General features: G+C 33.8%; 2 protein-coding genes across 6 annotated transcripts; both read right to left on the reverse strand.

Annotated features, from left to right (window-relative positions):
• Positions 1 to 2,800: 2,800 nt before the first annotated feature.
• LOC116002466 ((-)-germacrene D synthase-like) lies at positions 2,801 to 5,940 on the reverse strand. Its single transcript, XM_031242611.1, has 7 exons — positions 5,757 to 5,940; positions 5,152 to 5,440; positions 4,663 to 5,035; positions 3,979 to 4,197; positions 3,736 to 3,874; positions 3,374 to 3,624; positions 2,801 to 3,244 (listed from the first exon to the last, which is right to left on the reverse strand). The coding sequence occupies exons 1-6, from the start codon at positions 5,889 to 5,891 to the stop codon at positions 3,397 to 3,399; spliced, it is 1,383 nt and encodes a 460-aa protein (XP_031098471.1). The 5' UTR covers positions 5,892 to 5,940; the 3' UTR covers positions 2,801 to 3,244; positions 3,374 to 3,396.
• A 3,042-nt stretch (positions 5,941 to 8,982) lies between these two features.
• On the reverse strand, positions 8,983 to 12,683 carry LOC116001721 (protein DETOXIFICATION 54-like). Of its 5 annotated transcripts, none has more exons than XM_031241639.1 (4): positions 12,573 to 12,683; positions 12,007 to 12,136; positions 10,687 to 11,592; positions 8,983 to 9,733 (listed from the first exon to the last, which is right to left on the reverse strand). In XM_031241639.1, exons 2-4 carry the CDS (start codon positions 12,061 to 12,063, stop codon positions 9,179 to 9,181), a joined length of 1,518 nt encoding a protein of 505 aa, XP_031097499.1. In that variant the 5' UTR covers positions 12,064 to 12,136; positions 12,573 to 12,683; the 3' UTR covers positions 8,983 to 9,178. The 5 variants fall into 5 exon arrangements, with proteins under 5 accessions (XP_031097499.1, XP_031097502.1, XP_031097503.1 ...); XM_031241642.1 differs by having other exon boundaries at positions 12,007 to 12,304; positions 12,573 to 12,618; XM_031241643.1 differs by having other exon boundaries at positions 12,509 to 12,613.
• Between the last annotated feature and the right edge of the window lie 4,078 nt (positions 12,684 to 16,761).

Consider the following 16,761-nt stretch of genomic DNA (forward strand, 5'->3'; position numbering starts at 1 on the left):
AAAAAAAAAAATTCCTATTCCTGAGAGGTCAAGAATAGGTTAATACCAAGGGGTTGGTGGTAATAGCTATTACCCTTGCAAGGGTAATAGACCATTCCCAGGAATATTATTCCTGGGAATACAACTGCTTACCAAACAACGGAATAGGCTATTACTGGAAATGCTATGACATTCCCTGCCTATTCCGTGAACCAAACATCCCGTTACAAGGTGTTTGTGAATTCAATTGATTCTTTAATTTTGTTGAATACTTGTTATTTTTTAATTTGCTTTGGTAGATTTTTTAGGCTATCTTTTGCTTGTCTTTTCTTTGATTTGTTTTATTTGCTTGAGGACAAGCAAATGTTTAAGTGCGGGGGAGTTGATAAGTGCATACTTGTTCATATTTATACTTCATATACTTAGCTTTATTTTGCTTATGAAGTGTTATAATGGTGTTCAAAATGATCCTTATTTTATTCATTTGATCAATTAGGCACAATTATCATCTTTGAGTAAAAATGGATGATTTTGGAGCATTTTAGATGCATTTGGAGCTGAGTCAATGGGAGACAAATATGAAGCTATGGAGATAGATGCAACACTTCTAAGGTAGCCTAAGTGTGGTGTTTTCAATGGTCTTGGTCTTTTGGGCAAACCAAAACAAAAGAAAAGCAAAAGATCAATGCATTGCAATTCTCGCATTGCACATTGATGTCTTAGTATTTGGACCTTATCTTGGCCTAAGAATATCCAAATGAAGTGATTCTTATGCCATTGGAAAGAAAGACTCTAAGGGCTACGACTTTTATGGAGACCATTAAACCTAGTTTTGAACATTTGAAGGTCAAAAGGCACGGCCAAGTGCACATATATGCAAAGCAACATTTTTGGGCTGATTTTTTGCACGAATGTGCCTATGGCCATGCTTATCACATTCTGTTTGTATTTGAGCTCATTTTTAGCGTTTTCAACTTGGTTCTACTCATTCCTTTCATATTTTAGGGTTAGATTAGACTTAAGATTTAGGTTCTAACACGTTTGAAGCTTGTAATCTTGAATTTGAAGCTTAGATTTCAAGATTGTTCTTTAATTTTAAATATATAAGTTCTCCTTCTTGTTATCTCTTTCTTGTGCAAGATTTATGTTTATTTCTTGTGTTTTTGTGTTCTTTATGCTATTTAGTCATGAGTAGTTAGTTTATGGGTTTGAGCTATGGTTGTATTGTTTATATTGATGCTTTATTTGTGATTAATTTATAATGGGTAGGACTCTAACCTATGGTTCATGTATTTATGAGGGTGTTGCATTTATATCTTATCAGTGTTTGATGTACACATTATTAACATGGTTTTTTGGAGAATTCTTGGCTACAATGAGAGTTGGGACGTTGTTTTTCAATCAAAAAATAAAATAGAGAAAGAAAACAAAACTTATAAGAAAGAAAACTTACCAATAAGCTAAGTTGTTTCTCATTACATCGTGGATTACCTTAAACGATACATATGCCATAGAAACTGTTCGTCCTTATATTCTTTCACTACTGTTTGATGGTTGAATTTTAACATATAACGGTGCATGCTAATTTTGTAAGTATAAAAGTTTGTAATGACAAAGAAATTCTTGACACAATAATAAACCTATTGTTCTTTAAAGCTCGTCGTGAACTTTTCTAAATACGGTTTTGGTATATGAACATGGATAAGAGTGCCTTATAATGAAAAAAATAAACATTGCTTGTTAATTTCATATCTGCAAATTGAAAAATGATGTTGTTAATGAACAATAATGTGTTAGATGCATATACGATCTTCGTCATAGAAGAAAACTTCTATACTTTTGATTTCAAATGACCATGTTCTTTCCATCACTATCGACGTACTATATAAATATACCCATGCTGGAAGAGAAGACTGAATCTCACAAGAAGCAAAAAACTTTTCATCGCTTCAATACACTAAACAGACTTTATTACATTATAGTATCTGTTCATCTATAAGTTCTTAACATTGGCATATAGAAGAGTCACTGCATGCTATTTAAGCATAAGGTGCTTTGCAAAATTTTATATAACCAATAATTTTATAAAACCCATGCTTGAAAAAACCAAAATCTAACATTTCGACTGCCCTAGACTAAACGCCCCCGTTTTTGCTGGACGGAAACTTTTGCCAAAACTGCATTTACTGCTCCTTATGGCTTTTTTATATTAGAAGATAAAGTGCTAGTAATTTTAATAAATTCATATTGGTTCCTATAGCATATTTTTTAATTATTTCATTTTGATGTATGTTAAGCACTTATTATATCAGATAATCATTTTCGGTGTTAAGCACTTATTATATCAGATAATTATTTTTAATTTGCGCACTACATGAATAAGTGATAGCAATTTTAATAAATTCACATTTGGTATATGATTGAATTTTCTTCCCAAAAATTGAATTTTCAACTCCAATGGTCCACACGCTTCGACCCGATAAAACATCTGAAAGAGTACAAATCATAGTAACTTAACTGAAAACAGAGGCTAGAACCTTGCTTAAGTATATAATTGAATTGAACTTGTATGTATTGGGTACTAGCTAGCTAGTGGCCTTGGTATTTCAAAAATTGAACGGAACGTTAGATATAAACGGATCGGAGAAGTGTTTAATTTGCATGTGAGAAGAGTGGCATCCAAGAACTTGCATGCATAAACAATTCCCTTATGTATAATGCATGCCCTTACCAAGTTTGGATTATTAAAACCCTTTATAGATAGAGCATTTACACATGATAATAATATAATACTCAAATTATAATAACAAACTAATTGGAGTTTTATTTTATTATACATGCAAGGCACAATCTTATTTTAAAATTTTAAAATAACAAACATGCATGGATCATTACTTGAACAATATTACATTCAAAAGAACATGCAGATTGAACTTCTTATATTATTATTATTATTATTATTATTTTTTCAAATTCATGGGATTGGATCAACCAACACGGAGGTAATCAAGGCTTTAAGCTTGGCTGTGGGATGTGTATACGTATCTCCATCTTTGTATAGCAGATCTATAACTCTTGCAAGGTTAACAACTCAGATGAGTATAGACATGGAAAAAACAGTTGGTTTAAGACATTCTTGATTAATGTCCTTCCATGCATTGTTGACTCGTCCACCAAGCTCGTTAAATGTCTCTTCTTTGGACTTTCCATATTGTTTCATGTAGCATTCCACAGCTGAATCTAGGTGCCCTCTTTGCTGCTCAAACTATAGGATCAAGTAATTAATGCAAATATATATATATATATATATATAGAGGCAGGAATGGATTAATACAATACACAAATAAACTTTAAATATAAAGAGTGTATGTATATATGTACATATGATTGTTACCTCATGTCCAGCCATATCATCCATTAATCTGCAAATACGGATGCTGCATGAACAATTAATGGCTTTCTAATCACCCAATCAAAGGCCTCTTCATTTACAAAATCTTGGTGCATGCCCACTAAAGAATTTGTTGCTAGCATCATGTAAGCTCCCGTTACAAGTGCAACCTTCATGTACTCCTCAAATTTCGGAGAATAGCCATCATGATACCACTTGGCTTCTTGATAATAGGCTCCTAGTAGTTTTTTAATCTAAAAACATTCCATGAATAATAATATAAATATATACATACACACTAAGTTTTGCATATATTTTAGTTCAATAAGTATAATGCAATTTGATTATATTGAATCTCAAAGTACCTCATTTTTGGCATAATTGATACGGTATGATTCGCCTTTAACAGCTAACTCTTTCTCCATTTCAGCGTAAACATCAAGAAGAGACACGTAGCAAAGTCTCATATATTCTGGTAATTCATTTACAACACTAGGATCCCATCTGCATGGATGGCATAACACTCGATCTATTATTAATTTTTTATTAAAAAAATGAATACAAAAATATCAATTAAGAAGATGAAAATATAGTAGATGGAAATGAACCTTTGGACTGCATCTGTGAATAACCGGAGCTCATCAATAGTTGCATGGGCATCATAAGTATCATCAAGAATGGAAGCCATAGCAATAACTTTAACAAGAAATCTCCTCGCGAGGTAGTACTGTGGTTCAAAGTATACTCCTAAGATCCAAAAATAGCATTCCACAAATCGATCTCTGACATAAGGTAGATTTTTTGTGACCTTTAATTCCTTCCACCACCTATATATATATTTCATAAATATGCAAACTTTTGGTTAGTTGATGCAAAGTATGTATATATATATATGTGTGTGTGTGTGTGTGTGTGTGTTCCATTTAATTTTATATGTTAAAAGCAGGGGGTGTTTGGTAAATAGCTATTAGCATATTACATTAGTGGGTTTGACAAGTTATAGTATTAGTTGATTGTAAAAAGATGCATGTTTGGGAAATTAGTTGTTAGCTGATAGTTGATTACATGCAAAATGACTTTTCTAAAAATTTATCAAAAAAGCTAATTTGAGCAGCTTTTTGAATTTTAGCGTTTTGAAACAATAAGTTGTTACAAAAAACTAATTAATTAATCAAATACTTATATTTGTTGTTTAATCAAATCAAACAGTTAATAGTGGTCAAATAAGACAAAATTGACTGATAAGCTAAATATGTTACCAAACAAAGTCATAGTTTGACAGTGTATATCACCTTGTAAGATTTCCTAGTTCCTTCTGGTGTTCCTTCTGCAGCAAGTTGAAGTCTAGTTTTGCAAATTTCAACAGTATAATGTCATGAGTTTCATCACCTTCATAAACTGATATGTATCTTCTTGCTTCTATCCTCGTCAATCTTTTCCAAATTGGCTGCCTTAGCGCTTCACTGACTTGAGATCTTAGCGGTTGGGTCAAGTTTGGTAGCACGAATTCTAGGTGATAAGTCGTAAATTTTAGTGCATCGTCTAAAATTGTCTCTCCATGCACTCTAAGATGTGATGCCTCATACAGGCTTAAGATTGCTTGCACATTGTCCGTCAATGACTCCTTGAACTTGCCATCACCATCCAGAAACTTTTCAAACACATCTACAGAATTATTATATATATTATGTTGGTCATGACCCCACCTATGTATATCATGCATGTGTTTAATTAATCCTCATATGGAGTATTTGAATTATACATGACACTTAGTCACTTACTGCAAGATACGTGATAACCATGTTGTCTAAGTAGTCGAAAGCGCAAAGAGACCGCGTAAAGATCATCTTCTTCATCTTTTTCAACCTTGAGTTGATAATAGACCTTGAATATGTGTTGCAAAGTTGCTTCAATCTCATTTTCAAATTGATAGCCCACTCCTAAGCGTTGGATGTTGTTGATCAAGTCCAGTTTTTGGGAACAAATGTGTGGGGCTCCCACAAGCATGTTCTTCACCTTCTCCTTTAATTGTCCATGCTCTTGCCATTCTTCTTGTGGATCGTCTGCTTTCTGTATATACATACCAATATAATCAATCATATATGTCAAAAAGTGGCAATTATACCATCGAATTGAACATGCCCAAAATGACATTCTAATGATGTATCTGCAATTAACATATTATGTATGCTTTCAATTATTTATAGACACATAATTTATTAATTACAAACACATAATATATATGTTAATTATACACACATAATTTTTAGATTAAGATCCCCATGATCCATGGTATAACAATTGATTAAAAGAGTACGTAGATACATATACATAGAACCCTAAAAACTAACATTTCTTAAATAATTTTAAGACATTTTTGGGTTACCTTTCCCTGAGAAGAGTAAGGTAGGAAATAGTCACCCCACATGGTTGGATGATAATTGGCAGAACGACGAGTAACTTCATGCAACTGTGGGCGGTTTGATGTAAGAATGGACAGTGGTTGATTAATGGCAGCCATTGGTAAGAATGAAGCTAGGGGATAGAGGCCAGGGAAAAAAAAAACAATTAAATTAATACAAGGAATACTAGGTTGCATGTTCTTCCTTGGAGGTGCCTCTCAATTTATAGTAACAGTTTCGACTGTGCAAAGCTATATTTTATTTTATCTCCACCGTCGTACAGGACACAATACCAAATCTCTCATTAGCCGACAACACTTGCTACATACTAATTTATTTTAGCTATGTTTTTTAATGGGTATTGCGCGAATGAGATAATATTTAATGGTTATTCTTAAATAAGTATTTCAAAGTATATTAACGTAAGATTATATAGGAGATGTTAGTAATTAAATATTGAATTTGTTCATTTAAATCAGTAATTCAAAGTATATGAATGCAAGACAATATATGATAAATTGATTATAATTATTATAATGATATAGTAAAAATTAACTTACAAATTTTTTCAGATGATAAAATTATGAGAATAATGTGTAAACTTGTTCAATTGAAGTCAGTGATATGTCAACATTGTCAATTTTTTGAAAAATGGCCCAACCGTTTAGAGGTTCTATGTGTAGTTGTATTTTTTATCAATAAATTTGTAGTTGGGTCGCGCATGCTTGATAATGATGTAAGAACGATTTTGTCAGATAAAAAATAATAGTACAATATTTGTAAAATAATTTACAATTGTACAATTATAGACAAAAATATTAATACCATAATGACCTAAATCATTCTCATTAATTCAAAAGCATAATTGAAATATTGAGTCTGGTTCTAAATAATCAAAAGAAATTAATTTAAAAAAAAAAAAACTTAACCTAAATACGAGGTTATTTAAGGAAAAATAATAATATAATAGAAGGGTAGGGTAAAGAAGAAAAATTATTAAAAAAATACTAAAATTAAAATAATATGAATCATTCATTTTAACAAATAATTACACGAATATTTTTTAATTTCGTTAAGGTCTAACTTTATTGTCACTTATTAGATTTGTATATTGTACATAGATTGTAGATATGCTTTTACTGGTTATATATGTATTTTATAGGACACCAGATAGTACGTCCTTTGATATCTTATATATATCTTGCAAGTAATTACAATATAGTGATTTAATGAACATTGTTTAATGCGTGTAATACAGTGATATCTCCTGTTGGGCCCAAATTTTACTGTAGACCGCAGTAGATTGTGGTCCATGCATTAAAACGATATCCTTTTAATTAATGAAAATAAATGGTTGAAAATCCCAATGGGTAGCTCAAGTGGCAAGTGAGCTCTCTTTGTGGGGAAGAATTCCATGAGAAATCTCTCTCTTTCTCTCTGTATAACATATTCAATTTCATCTCTCTCTGTAGAACATATTCAGTTTCATCTCTCTCTGTATAACATATTCAGTTTCATCTCTCTCTCTTCTTCAGTTTCATCGCTCTCTCTGTATAACATATTCAGTTTCATCGTTTCATATCTCTGTGTATGCATGACATATTCAGTTTNCATCTCTCTCTGTATAACATATTCAGTTTCATCTCTCTCTCTTCTTCAGTTTCATCGCTCTCTCTGTATAACATATTCAGTTTCATCGTTTCATATCTCTGTGTATGCATGACATATTCAGTTTCAGTTTCATCTCTCTGTGTATAACATATTCAGTTTCAGTTTCATCTCTCTGTGTATAACATATTCAGTTTCAGTTTCATCTCTCTGTGTATAACATATTCAGTTTCAGTTTCATCTCTCTGTGTAGAGCATATTCAGTTTCATCTCTCTCTCTCTATATAACATATTCAGTTTCATCTCTCTCTCTTCTCTCTGTGTATAACATATTCAGTTTCATCTCTCTCTCTGTATAACATATTTAGTTTCCTCGTTTCATCTCTCTTTGTATAACATATTCAGTTTCAGTTTCATCTCTCTGTGTAGAACATATTCAGTTTCATCTCTCTGTGTAGAACATATTCAGTTTCATCTCTCTGTGTAGAACATATCCAGTTTCATCTCTCTGTGTATAACATATTCAGTTTCATCATCTCTCTGTGTATAACATATCAGTTTCATCATCTCTCTGTGTATAACATATTCAGTTTTATCTCTATGTGTAATTTTGGTCCATCTTTAATTTTGTTCTACATTTTATACTCCAATGTTCTAATGGTCTCTAACATCTTCCAAAGTGCATGAAAATCACTCTTTTTTACTTTGGACAAGAGAAATTGTACCTAAATTCACAATCAAAGCAAATAAAAGTTCTTTTGGACATAATTTTCACATTCTAAGCACAAAATAAAGGTTATAATAGGTAAAACATGACAATAAAAGACTTATTAATTGTACACACTTAAACATTTACTTGCCCTTAAGCAAAAAGAACAAATTAAACCAAAGACAAGAAATCAATTACCTAATAATTTTACCAAGGCAAATTCAAAAATAACAATGTTCTAAATATGAATCAATTGAATTCTCTAACACCTTAGGGTGCGTTTGGTTCGCACATGGGAATCAGAATCGGAATAGGTATCAAATACCTAAACCCCCCAACCAAACACACCCTTATTCAATCCAATTGTTGAGTGGATATTGAAAAAAGAAATAACAAAAAATTACCAAGAAAATTGACACCATCTACAGAATCATTCAAGCTCATGTATCAACAAAAAGTGAGCATCAATAGAAATGAAGATAGGTTAATACTACTTGTCCACACGAATTTAACTCACTATTCAATAGGTAGTATTTGAAAAAATGAGATGAGCCAATAAAAACTTGACTCTCACCTATGACACGATTCAAATTTCAAAGAGACTGTCCAATCATTGGCAAGGAGTCTAGGGTTGTTCTCCCTAGNTTCAATAGGTAGTATTTGAAAAAATGAGATGAGCCAATAAAAACTTGACTCTCACCTATGACACGATTCAAATTTCAAAGAGACTGTCCAATCATTGGCAAGGAGTCTAGGGTTGTTCTCCCTAGCTTCTTCTTCTTCTTTAAAAATTAAAAAAAAAAAAAAAAAAGAAGAAGAGGTGGGCACAAATTGAATAGTAACATCATGGCAAGTTCCAAGGCACAATTAATAGTGTTTTGGGAAGTGTTAGATAGTTTAATAGTTTGCTTTTAGATAGAGAAGTGCAAAATAAAAAATAAGATCCTAAAACATATGCATGGGCCAACAAGACATTCCTTCTCTACCTTTACAAAGAAAAACACAAGTTGCATAAAACATGCCCCAATAAGACCATCTAAACAATAGAAATGGGCTCTTTCCACTAAACATTATAGTACTCCCTATTTCTCAAGCCTGTCCCTCATTGCCCAAAAACCTTTGTTCCTCTCCATCATCACCACCACTGACCTCAACTCTCTGCCTCATCATCTGCAAGCTCGTGAGGTTCTTAGCCCGGGACGCCTCCGCCTCCCAATCCGTCCGGCAAAGCGTGACATACAAAACCGAAACAGCGCAGACCGCCTGCGCGGACAAGAGCCCGAACCACAGCCCACTGAACCCAGCCTTGAGCCAGAATGCCAAACCAACAGCCACGGGTGTGCCCACGAAATAAAACGAGACGAGGTTTATGCGCGCCCCCACCTCTGGCCTGGCCGTGCCTCGAAGTATGCCACAGCCCGTGGTTTGTGGACAATTTCCAAGCTCACACACGCCAATAATCGGCAGAACTGACGCCACCACCGCCTTAAGCGACTCTTCTTTTGTGAAAAGCCCTGCCCATCTGTGCCTGAACACCACTGTCCATAAAACATTGATGAACCCAAACACAAATGCACATGCCAATGCAACCATTGCAGCTAGCTTGGCTTTGTATGGTCTTCCAGCTCCTAGTTCATTCCCCACCTGAATAATATATATGGCACAGATAGACTTTAATTTAAGAGTAGTGCTACTACACATGCAAAGAATGACCAACTTTCCAATACTGATGATAAGTTAAGAAATTAATTAGCTATGCACTAGTATATAAAAATGTGTGGAAAAAGATAAAGTTGATGTGTTTAGGCATATGATGGGGTTGAGGAATGATGATTGTTGGTTGGCTATAACAATATATATATATGTAACAATTTAACTGGCCATAACAGAAGTTGGCCAGAATGACCAGAAAAAAAGTTTATGGAATACAGGTTACCAAGTATGTCCAGACAAATTTCATCATGAGCTAGTGGAATAAAAATACTTAAAAGAAAATTATAGTTTATATCCCTAACTTTTTGGATAATTATTATTTTTGTCCTTAATTCTTGACCATACTCGTATTTCATCCTTAAACTTTTATCCAGGTTATTCTTTTTCCCTAGTTCTTCGACAATTGTTATTTTCGTCCATAATTCTCGGGCAGTACCCTATATCAAAATTCATGTTTACTGCAAAACATTTTAATGAATTGATTGCAACTCTCTGTATTTGCATCTCGAATCCTTAATCTAAAATTTTGAGGACAAAGTAGTTGAATTCTATGACATTGTACACTCTTTGAAGTATAAAATGTCGGAGAATTCAAGTTCTTCTTCGTTCTCAGATTCACCTACCGCCCTTCTTGAACGAATTTCATGCTCTGCTGGCGGACTGCAGTGAAATTAAAGAAATGTAAAATGTCAAGGGATGACTTACAGTTACCATCCCCTATTATTGTGTACTCAAATAATTTTAAATTAAAGATTTACTATGAGGATGGGAAGAGTTGCAACCAGTAAAAATATCTATTAGTGAAAAAAAATGGTAGTCTAAGATATCATGCACCCAATAATTAGAGATGGAAGAAGTGTAGGAAATGATGGAGTTAGCCATACCCGAGCAGAGACACAACCAGCCAAAGCCAAAGGGATATTATACATAAAGCTAGTGGTTTGTATGAGAATCCCAGTGGCGGCCACAGCTAGCCTTGCATTAGGCAAGTAACCGGCAAGAACCGTGACAATCTCGTACCACCACCACTCCAAACAAATCCCAATACAGCTCTGCACCGACAACCTCAACAACGCCCACATCCCCCCGCCGCAAAAACCATCATCCCCTCTACTCCCCCCCACCCCCCACTTCCACTCCCACCTCCCATAAACACACACATACCCCACCATCAAAACCGTCATGTGCAAATTAGTTATCACCGAGGCCAAAGCCACCCCTGCCACGCCCTTCCCCAAAACCACCACAAGCACAAAATTCAACGGCACGTGAAAAACCACAGCCACAAAAGTGCACCACATTTGCGGCCTAGTCACCCCCTGGGACCTCAAATAAACCCTCAACGGCTGCAACAAGGTGTTTGTTAAAAGGTCTGGGAGAGAATAAAGGCAGTAAGTAGCCGCCATTGATGTGATCTCCTTGTCTTGGCCCATGAACACCATAATTGGCTCAAGATTCACCCAAAGAAAAGCTATGGGGATCGTGGCTAACAAAAGTATGAAGATCATTCGGCGGAGCGAAAGGGAGAGGGATTCCCATTTCTTGCTCCCACACTCTGCTTGGCTTCCATGGGTTTGGCTGCACACTGGCTCTAGCCCTGAAGCCAAACCGTTTAGGACAGAATAGCCAGTGATGTTTGTGAAGCCAATGGCGAGAGCCCCGCCCGCTAGCTCTAGGCTGCCGAGCCTCCCTAGAAACAGCACGGAAACCATTTGCCTGAAATACACTAGGCAGTTCATTGTTGTTATGGGCAAAGCCATTCCCCATAGTTCCTTCAATTCCTCCTCAACCTATATATTCATTACCATATCTTTAAAATCATCATATTCACTAGAGTATATATATATATAGCATACAGCAAAACATATATAATACATGCCCACTATGCATATACAGATGTATAGATAATATAACACCGGGCATAGTTCAGGTTGAATGTAGATGTAGTGACCCAGCAAATAACGGGGTTCGAACCTTCAATGGGAGGATCTCAGCTTTGGAGAAAAATGCAAGCACTCTGACTCTGCAGAACTAAGGCACATCCTGCAATTTACCTCCTCACAATCTCCAGAGCAGAGTGAGCTGAGGGAGCTCAAATTTAAAGTTTAAACCTATATATATATATGTGTGTGTGTGGATTTATGAATAAACACATACAACCATATATGCATGTATGTATAAAAGAAACAAAAACAAAAACCAACCTGAGAAGCAGAAGGGACATTGTGAGAAAGAAAATCTGCAGGGTCCTTTTCAGCCATTGATGAAAAATCAAGAAATGGGTACTTGAGATAATTTCAAAACGGCATGTAGTAGTAGTATTCTTTGCAAAACCTGCAAAATAATTAAGGGCCGGGGACAAATAAAAGAAAGCCCATCCAAGTCATTTCATGGTAAAAGCAGACAAGCAAAATCACCAAAAATCACAAAGTTCTTTAACTTGCTCCTTGATTTATACATACTCTCCTGTTAAATCTCTCCTCTACTTTTCACAAATTAGACCTGTCATAAAGTAACGCTTTTTTCAACAAAAACCAACCTTTATAACTTGCACCCACTATAGCTAGCTAAACTGAGAAACTGAAGAAGGTTGATGAGAAAACACCCAGAAAATGATGAAGAAATTATGTATAGTCACACTACATATAGGGAACTGTAATTTTGCAGGATAGATGATGTATAGTAGATAGGTTGATTACAACATACTATATAGTTTTTCTGAGGAAGTTCTTGATTGAGATTGAGACAGAACAATATTTGGTATCAATACCTGCAGGTGCAGCTGGAGATCTGCTCTGCTCTGAATATAAAGCTACCAATACCTCAAGGTGGCCAGCAGAGCCATGTTTATAAAGGATAGAAAATGTTTGCACCAATCTTTTGAAGCTTTTATATTGCTAAGTGTCACAACAACCTTCTTTTACAGTTAATTATTTTAAATTATGTTAATTAATGCAAAGTTTTATAAAAATAAAATAAAATAAAATAAAATAAGGTACTTTGGATGTGTAACATTATCCATTCCTATTATGCTACAATTGTAAATACAATTTTAATGAAATAAATTTTTTTTGGGTAACAAGAAAACCTTGGCTATCTTTGTGATTTGAATTTAGCTTCCATTTAACAATTATGTCAACCAAGTTGTTGGGATGAGACTTGAACCGGAAACTACAAGATACTTGACAAATCAACAATTGTTTAAAAACAAAATACCCAATATTGCTAACATCCTTTCGATTGAGCCTGTTGCAGAGCGTTTTTAGTGTAGTTTATCTATAGAGTTTGTAAGCTATTACACATGAGTGGAGTTTACTCAGTACTCACTATTTGATAATGACTACAGAATTTTCTTGTCATTCAAAGAAATACAGAATATTGTTATTATGATTGATAAATCTCAGTCGCATGATACATAGAATATGATACTCCGTACACCATATTTTTATCATGCATGCCCACTGATTGTACATGTTTATGAGTGGAAGGGGGAAATTTGGTTCATTTTTGTCCTCTGCACAACGTCCAGGTATATATGGTGCCATGGTGGCAAAGGAAAGTGGCGAATCCACTTTACTATCAATGGCTAAATCGGCCCACCAATTTTTGGATGGGATATAGTATATTATTATTATTACTATTATTATTTTATTACGTGCATTAGGTTTCTCATCAGGTTATCTTAGACTAATCATAAGTCTCTGAATTCCTACTCAAGAGTCGCTCGATGAGGAAATCTTTCAGGTATACTCTGTGCACAAGGAGTCTTCATCACCTGTGATTGGTCAATGTCTCCCAATGATCCTCAAATTGTCGCTAGAGCAAGGGTTTAATGTGATCAGTGGAACCAACTCTGCCATAAATTTTTATGGATGATGAATGAAAGCGACAATTACTATTTGAGGGTGTGTACAAACTACGAAGCATTATTTAATGACTAATGACTAATGATATTATTTAAAACGTGAACTTAAAATTTAAAATAAAAGTGCAAAAGGCATTTGTAGGATGAGGATTATATAGGAAAAAAAAAAATCTTTGACCTTTCGAACCTCCTGACTTCTCGTATGAAAAAATCAATTTAACCAGCACTTTACCCATTAATTGGACCGAATCGATATAAACAGAGATTAATCTGAGTATGATATGAACTTAAAGTGCCTCTTATAATTAGAGTATGCTCAGGACATCTCGTGTTCTAAACAAAAATAATAATCTTTGACACTCTAATAATATCCATGATTAATTATATATTTTGGTTCATCACTTTTAAAAGTCACAAACATAACTTAATGATTTTGGTTGTTTGACAAACATAATCATAAAGATGATTTCCTCCAAATTTAGTTGTTTCACCCCAACGTAGTTGGAAACTAACCCTTAAGTGCATTTAGTAATTGGGGAAAAAAATCATATTTTTAGAAAAATGAAAAAAATAAAATGTATATAGTTGCGTTCAAATGAAAACTATACCCTAAGTGAGAATGTAAGAATTGCATGAGCGCACATAATTTACTACACCAATACATTGCAACTACTCCAGAGTCTTCACTATTATATATCCAGCCTTGGAGTATGTAGTTGCAATGCATTCATGTAGTAAATTTTGTGCACTCATGCAGTAGTTCTCGTGTTCTCACCTAATAAGGTTATCATGTACTATAATATCATATATATAAATTAAAGTCTAGTTAACTAAATCATGAATACAACGTAACATGATAAGGCTAGCTAACTGGTTAAGTTTCTAAATAAGGATTGCCCCTAAATAACATGAAAATGATGTTTCTTTAATTTGTGTCCAGCAAATATAGAGATGAAGATGGTGAAAAAAGGACACCATTTACCAGATTACTGAGGCAACAGATGAGGATATTGAAAGCATTGATAGAGATCAGATGAGTTAGCCAAATATTTTTCCTTCTAAACACAAATACAACAATACAATATATATGCATGATAAGGCTAACAGGTCAATTAAGATTCTAAATAAGGATTCCTCTTACGCTAAAATATGCTTCTTTGATTTTATCCACGTCTAAAGAAGAAGAGGGTTAAAAAAAAACATCAGGTTGTTTAGAAAATGACTTATCAGTCAAAATCTAGCTTATTTGACCAATATTTTGTCCGAGTGTTTGAGAAACAGATTTTTGAATTAGTTTATTGATATGATGTCAATAAGCTGAAAATGAAAAATACTTTGAATAGCTTATTGATATAACTTATTACATTTTTCATTTTAAAAGACTAATTTACCATTAATAGTTGTTGGTTATTGTATTGTTTATATTTATTCAAATTTTAATATCATCATAATCACCTAGAGCCCGACATCTTAATCGACTCTGGGCATAAAATCTTCAATCTTACACCATCCAATATTCCAATCTAATGCACATTATTTATCCTCATAATCCTCTATAATACATTAGTCCTCGCCTGAATACACCATACACGTATTTTTTATTATTATTATAGTTAGCCGCCTAGGCGTTAGGCGCTACTCCATCACCCAACTAGCGCCTAGTGCAACTATGATTACAGCAAACGTAATTGGTAGTTTATATATATTAGGTCTATCTTCATGCATGAATGGAACTTTAACAAAACAATTCAAATTTGCATCTCATAAAACACACACAAAAATGTGCATTAAAGATAACCAAATAAGGGGACAAACCCTAATGCTTTGGCCCCATGCATGTTCTTTAAACTTTAGCTAGGATATATAACAAGCATCAAAATTGTATCATTAAGAGACATTATTATCATTAAAATATCTTAATAATTCCTCTGGAACTTTTGAAATGGACCCTTACTTCATTATATTTTGTTCGGCTTTTTCTAGTAAAGCTATATTAATGTCAACGTTATTACACATTGTATTTTATGTCCTCTTATGATTATAATAAACAATTTATAACATGGTGAAGTGATAGTACGTTAATAAAAAAACGTCAAAAACAATAATTTACAAAAGCAAACATTTCTATAAAGTCTGCTGTGATGGAAAGGAGATCCGATGGTGCACGTCTCATCTTATTCATGTACCCAATCAGATCATGAGATATTTTAGATGAATTATTGTAGGTTTTGCGTATTTGACACAACCATTTATTTAATTAAATATCAATAATAATGAATATCAGCTGTTCTTGTTACTGGTTGAGACATGCTAAACCAGTAATGGCTAGAGACAAAAGCCCATTAGGAAATACATTGCAACAAGGTAAATTTCAAAATTGTATGAACTTATTTGTGACCAAAGAGTTTCAAAACTAGGTTCTCCCTTATATGCATGTATGCATACCCACCATAAATACTAGTATTGCAAAAATCTCACCTATGCGCTAGACGCTAGTCAACTGCCTAGCGTATCACCTTAAATGGTGGTCTAGGCGGTTGACCGGCTAGGCGACCGCCTAGGCCGCTTAGGCTCTAACCGCCTAGGCTTCTTAGGCGCCGACTAGACCTCCTAGGCATCAACTAGGTCACCTAGTCGGCCGATTAACTATTGTTCTTTTTTTTTTAATGGGTTATTTCACTAAAACAAAATCGTTTTGATCGAAATAACCCTAAATTGTACAAACTCTAGATATTTTTTAGGTTAATATTTAATATTTTAGTATTAACTATTAAAGTATTTTATAATTTATAATTATTAGTCTTTAAAAAATTAAAAATACTTAAACAGTTTTTTTAAAAAAAATAAAAAATACATGGGCGCCTAGGCGACGATTAATCACCGCTTACAAAAGAGCCCATTAATTACAGAAGACCAATAAATTTTAAGTCCATTAGAAGATATAAATTTAAAAAGGGCTCGTTTATGTGATGAAGTTTTGTGTACATTATAGTAATGGCCAAATTTTGTTGTTATATATTTTTATGCAATTGTTTCCCTAATGAAAATATTTTATGCAATTGTTTCCCTAATGAAAATGTATAAGTTGCCCACA

This window comes from Ipomoea triloba, chromosome 13 (genome assembly GCF_003576645.1).
Source record: "Ipomoea triloba cultivar NCNSP0323 chromosome 13, ASM357664v1".
NCBI classification, from domain to species: Eukaryota; Viridiplantae; Streptophyta; class Magnoliopsida; order Solanales; family Convolvulaceae; genus Ipomoea; species Ipomoea triloba.

What these genes read in the sequence shown, in the direction of transcription:
- LOC116001721 (XM_031241639.1), bottom strand. Translation starts at nt 12,063, where the DNA reads ATGGCTGAAAAGGACCCTGCAGATTTTCTTTCTCACAATGTCCCTTCT. An exon ending in ATGTCCCTTCTGCTTCTCAG is followed by an intron (nt 11,593 to 12,006) that starts GTTGGTTTTTGT and finishes ATGAATATATAG; the next exon opens with GTTGAGGAGGAATTGAAGGA. An exon ending in CTGGTTGTGTCTCTGCTCGG is followed by an intron (nt 9,734 to 10,686) that starts GTATGGCTAACT and finishes TATATTATTCAG; the next exon opens with GTGGGGAATGAACTAGGAGC.
- LOC116002466 (XM_031242611.1), bottom strand. Translation starts at nt 5,891, where the DNA reads ATGGCTGCCATTAATCAACCACTGTCCATTCTTACATCAAACCGCCCA. An exon ending in CTTACTCTTCTCAGGGAAAG is followed by an intron (nt 5,441 to 5,756) that starts GTAACCCAAAAA and finishes ATGTATATACAG; the next exon opens with AAAGCAGACGATCCACAAGA. An exon ending in TGGTTATCACGTATCTTGCA is followed by an intron (nt 5,036 to 5,151) that starts GTAAGTGACTAA and finishes ATAATTCTGTAG; the next exon opens with ATGTGTTTGAAAAGTTTCTG.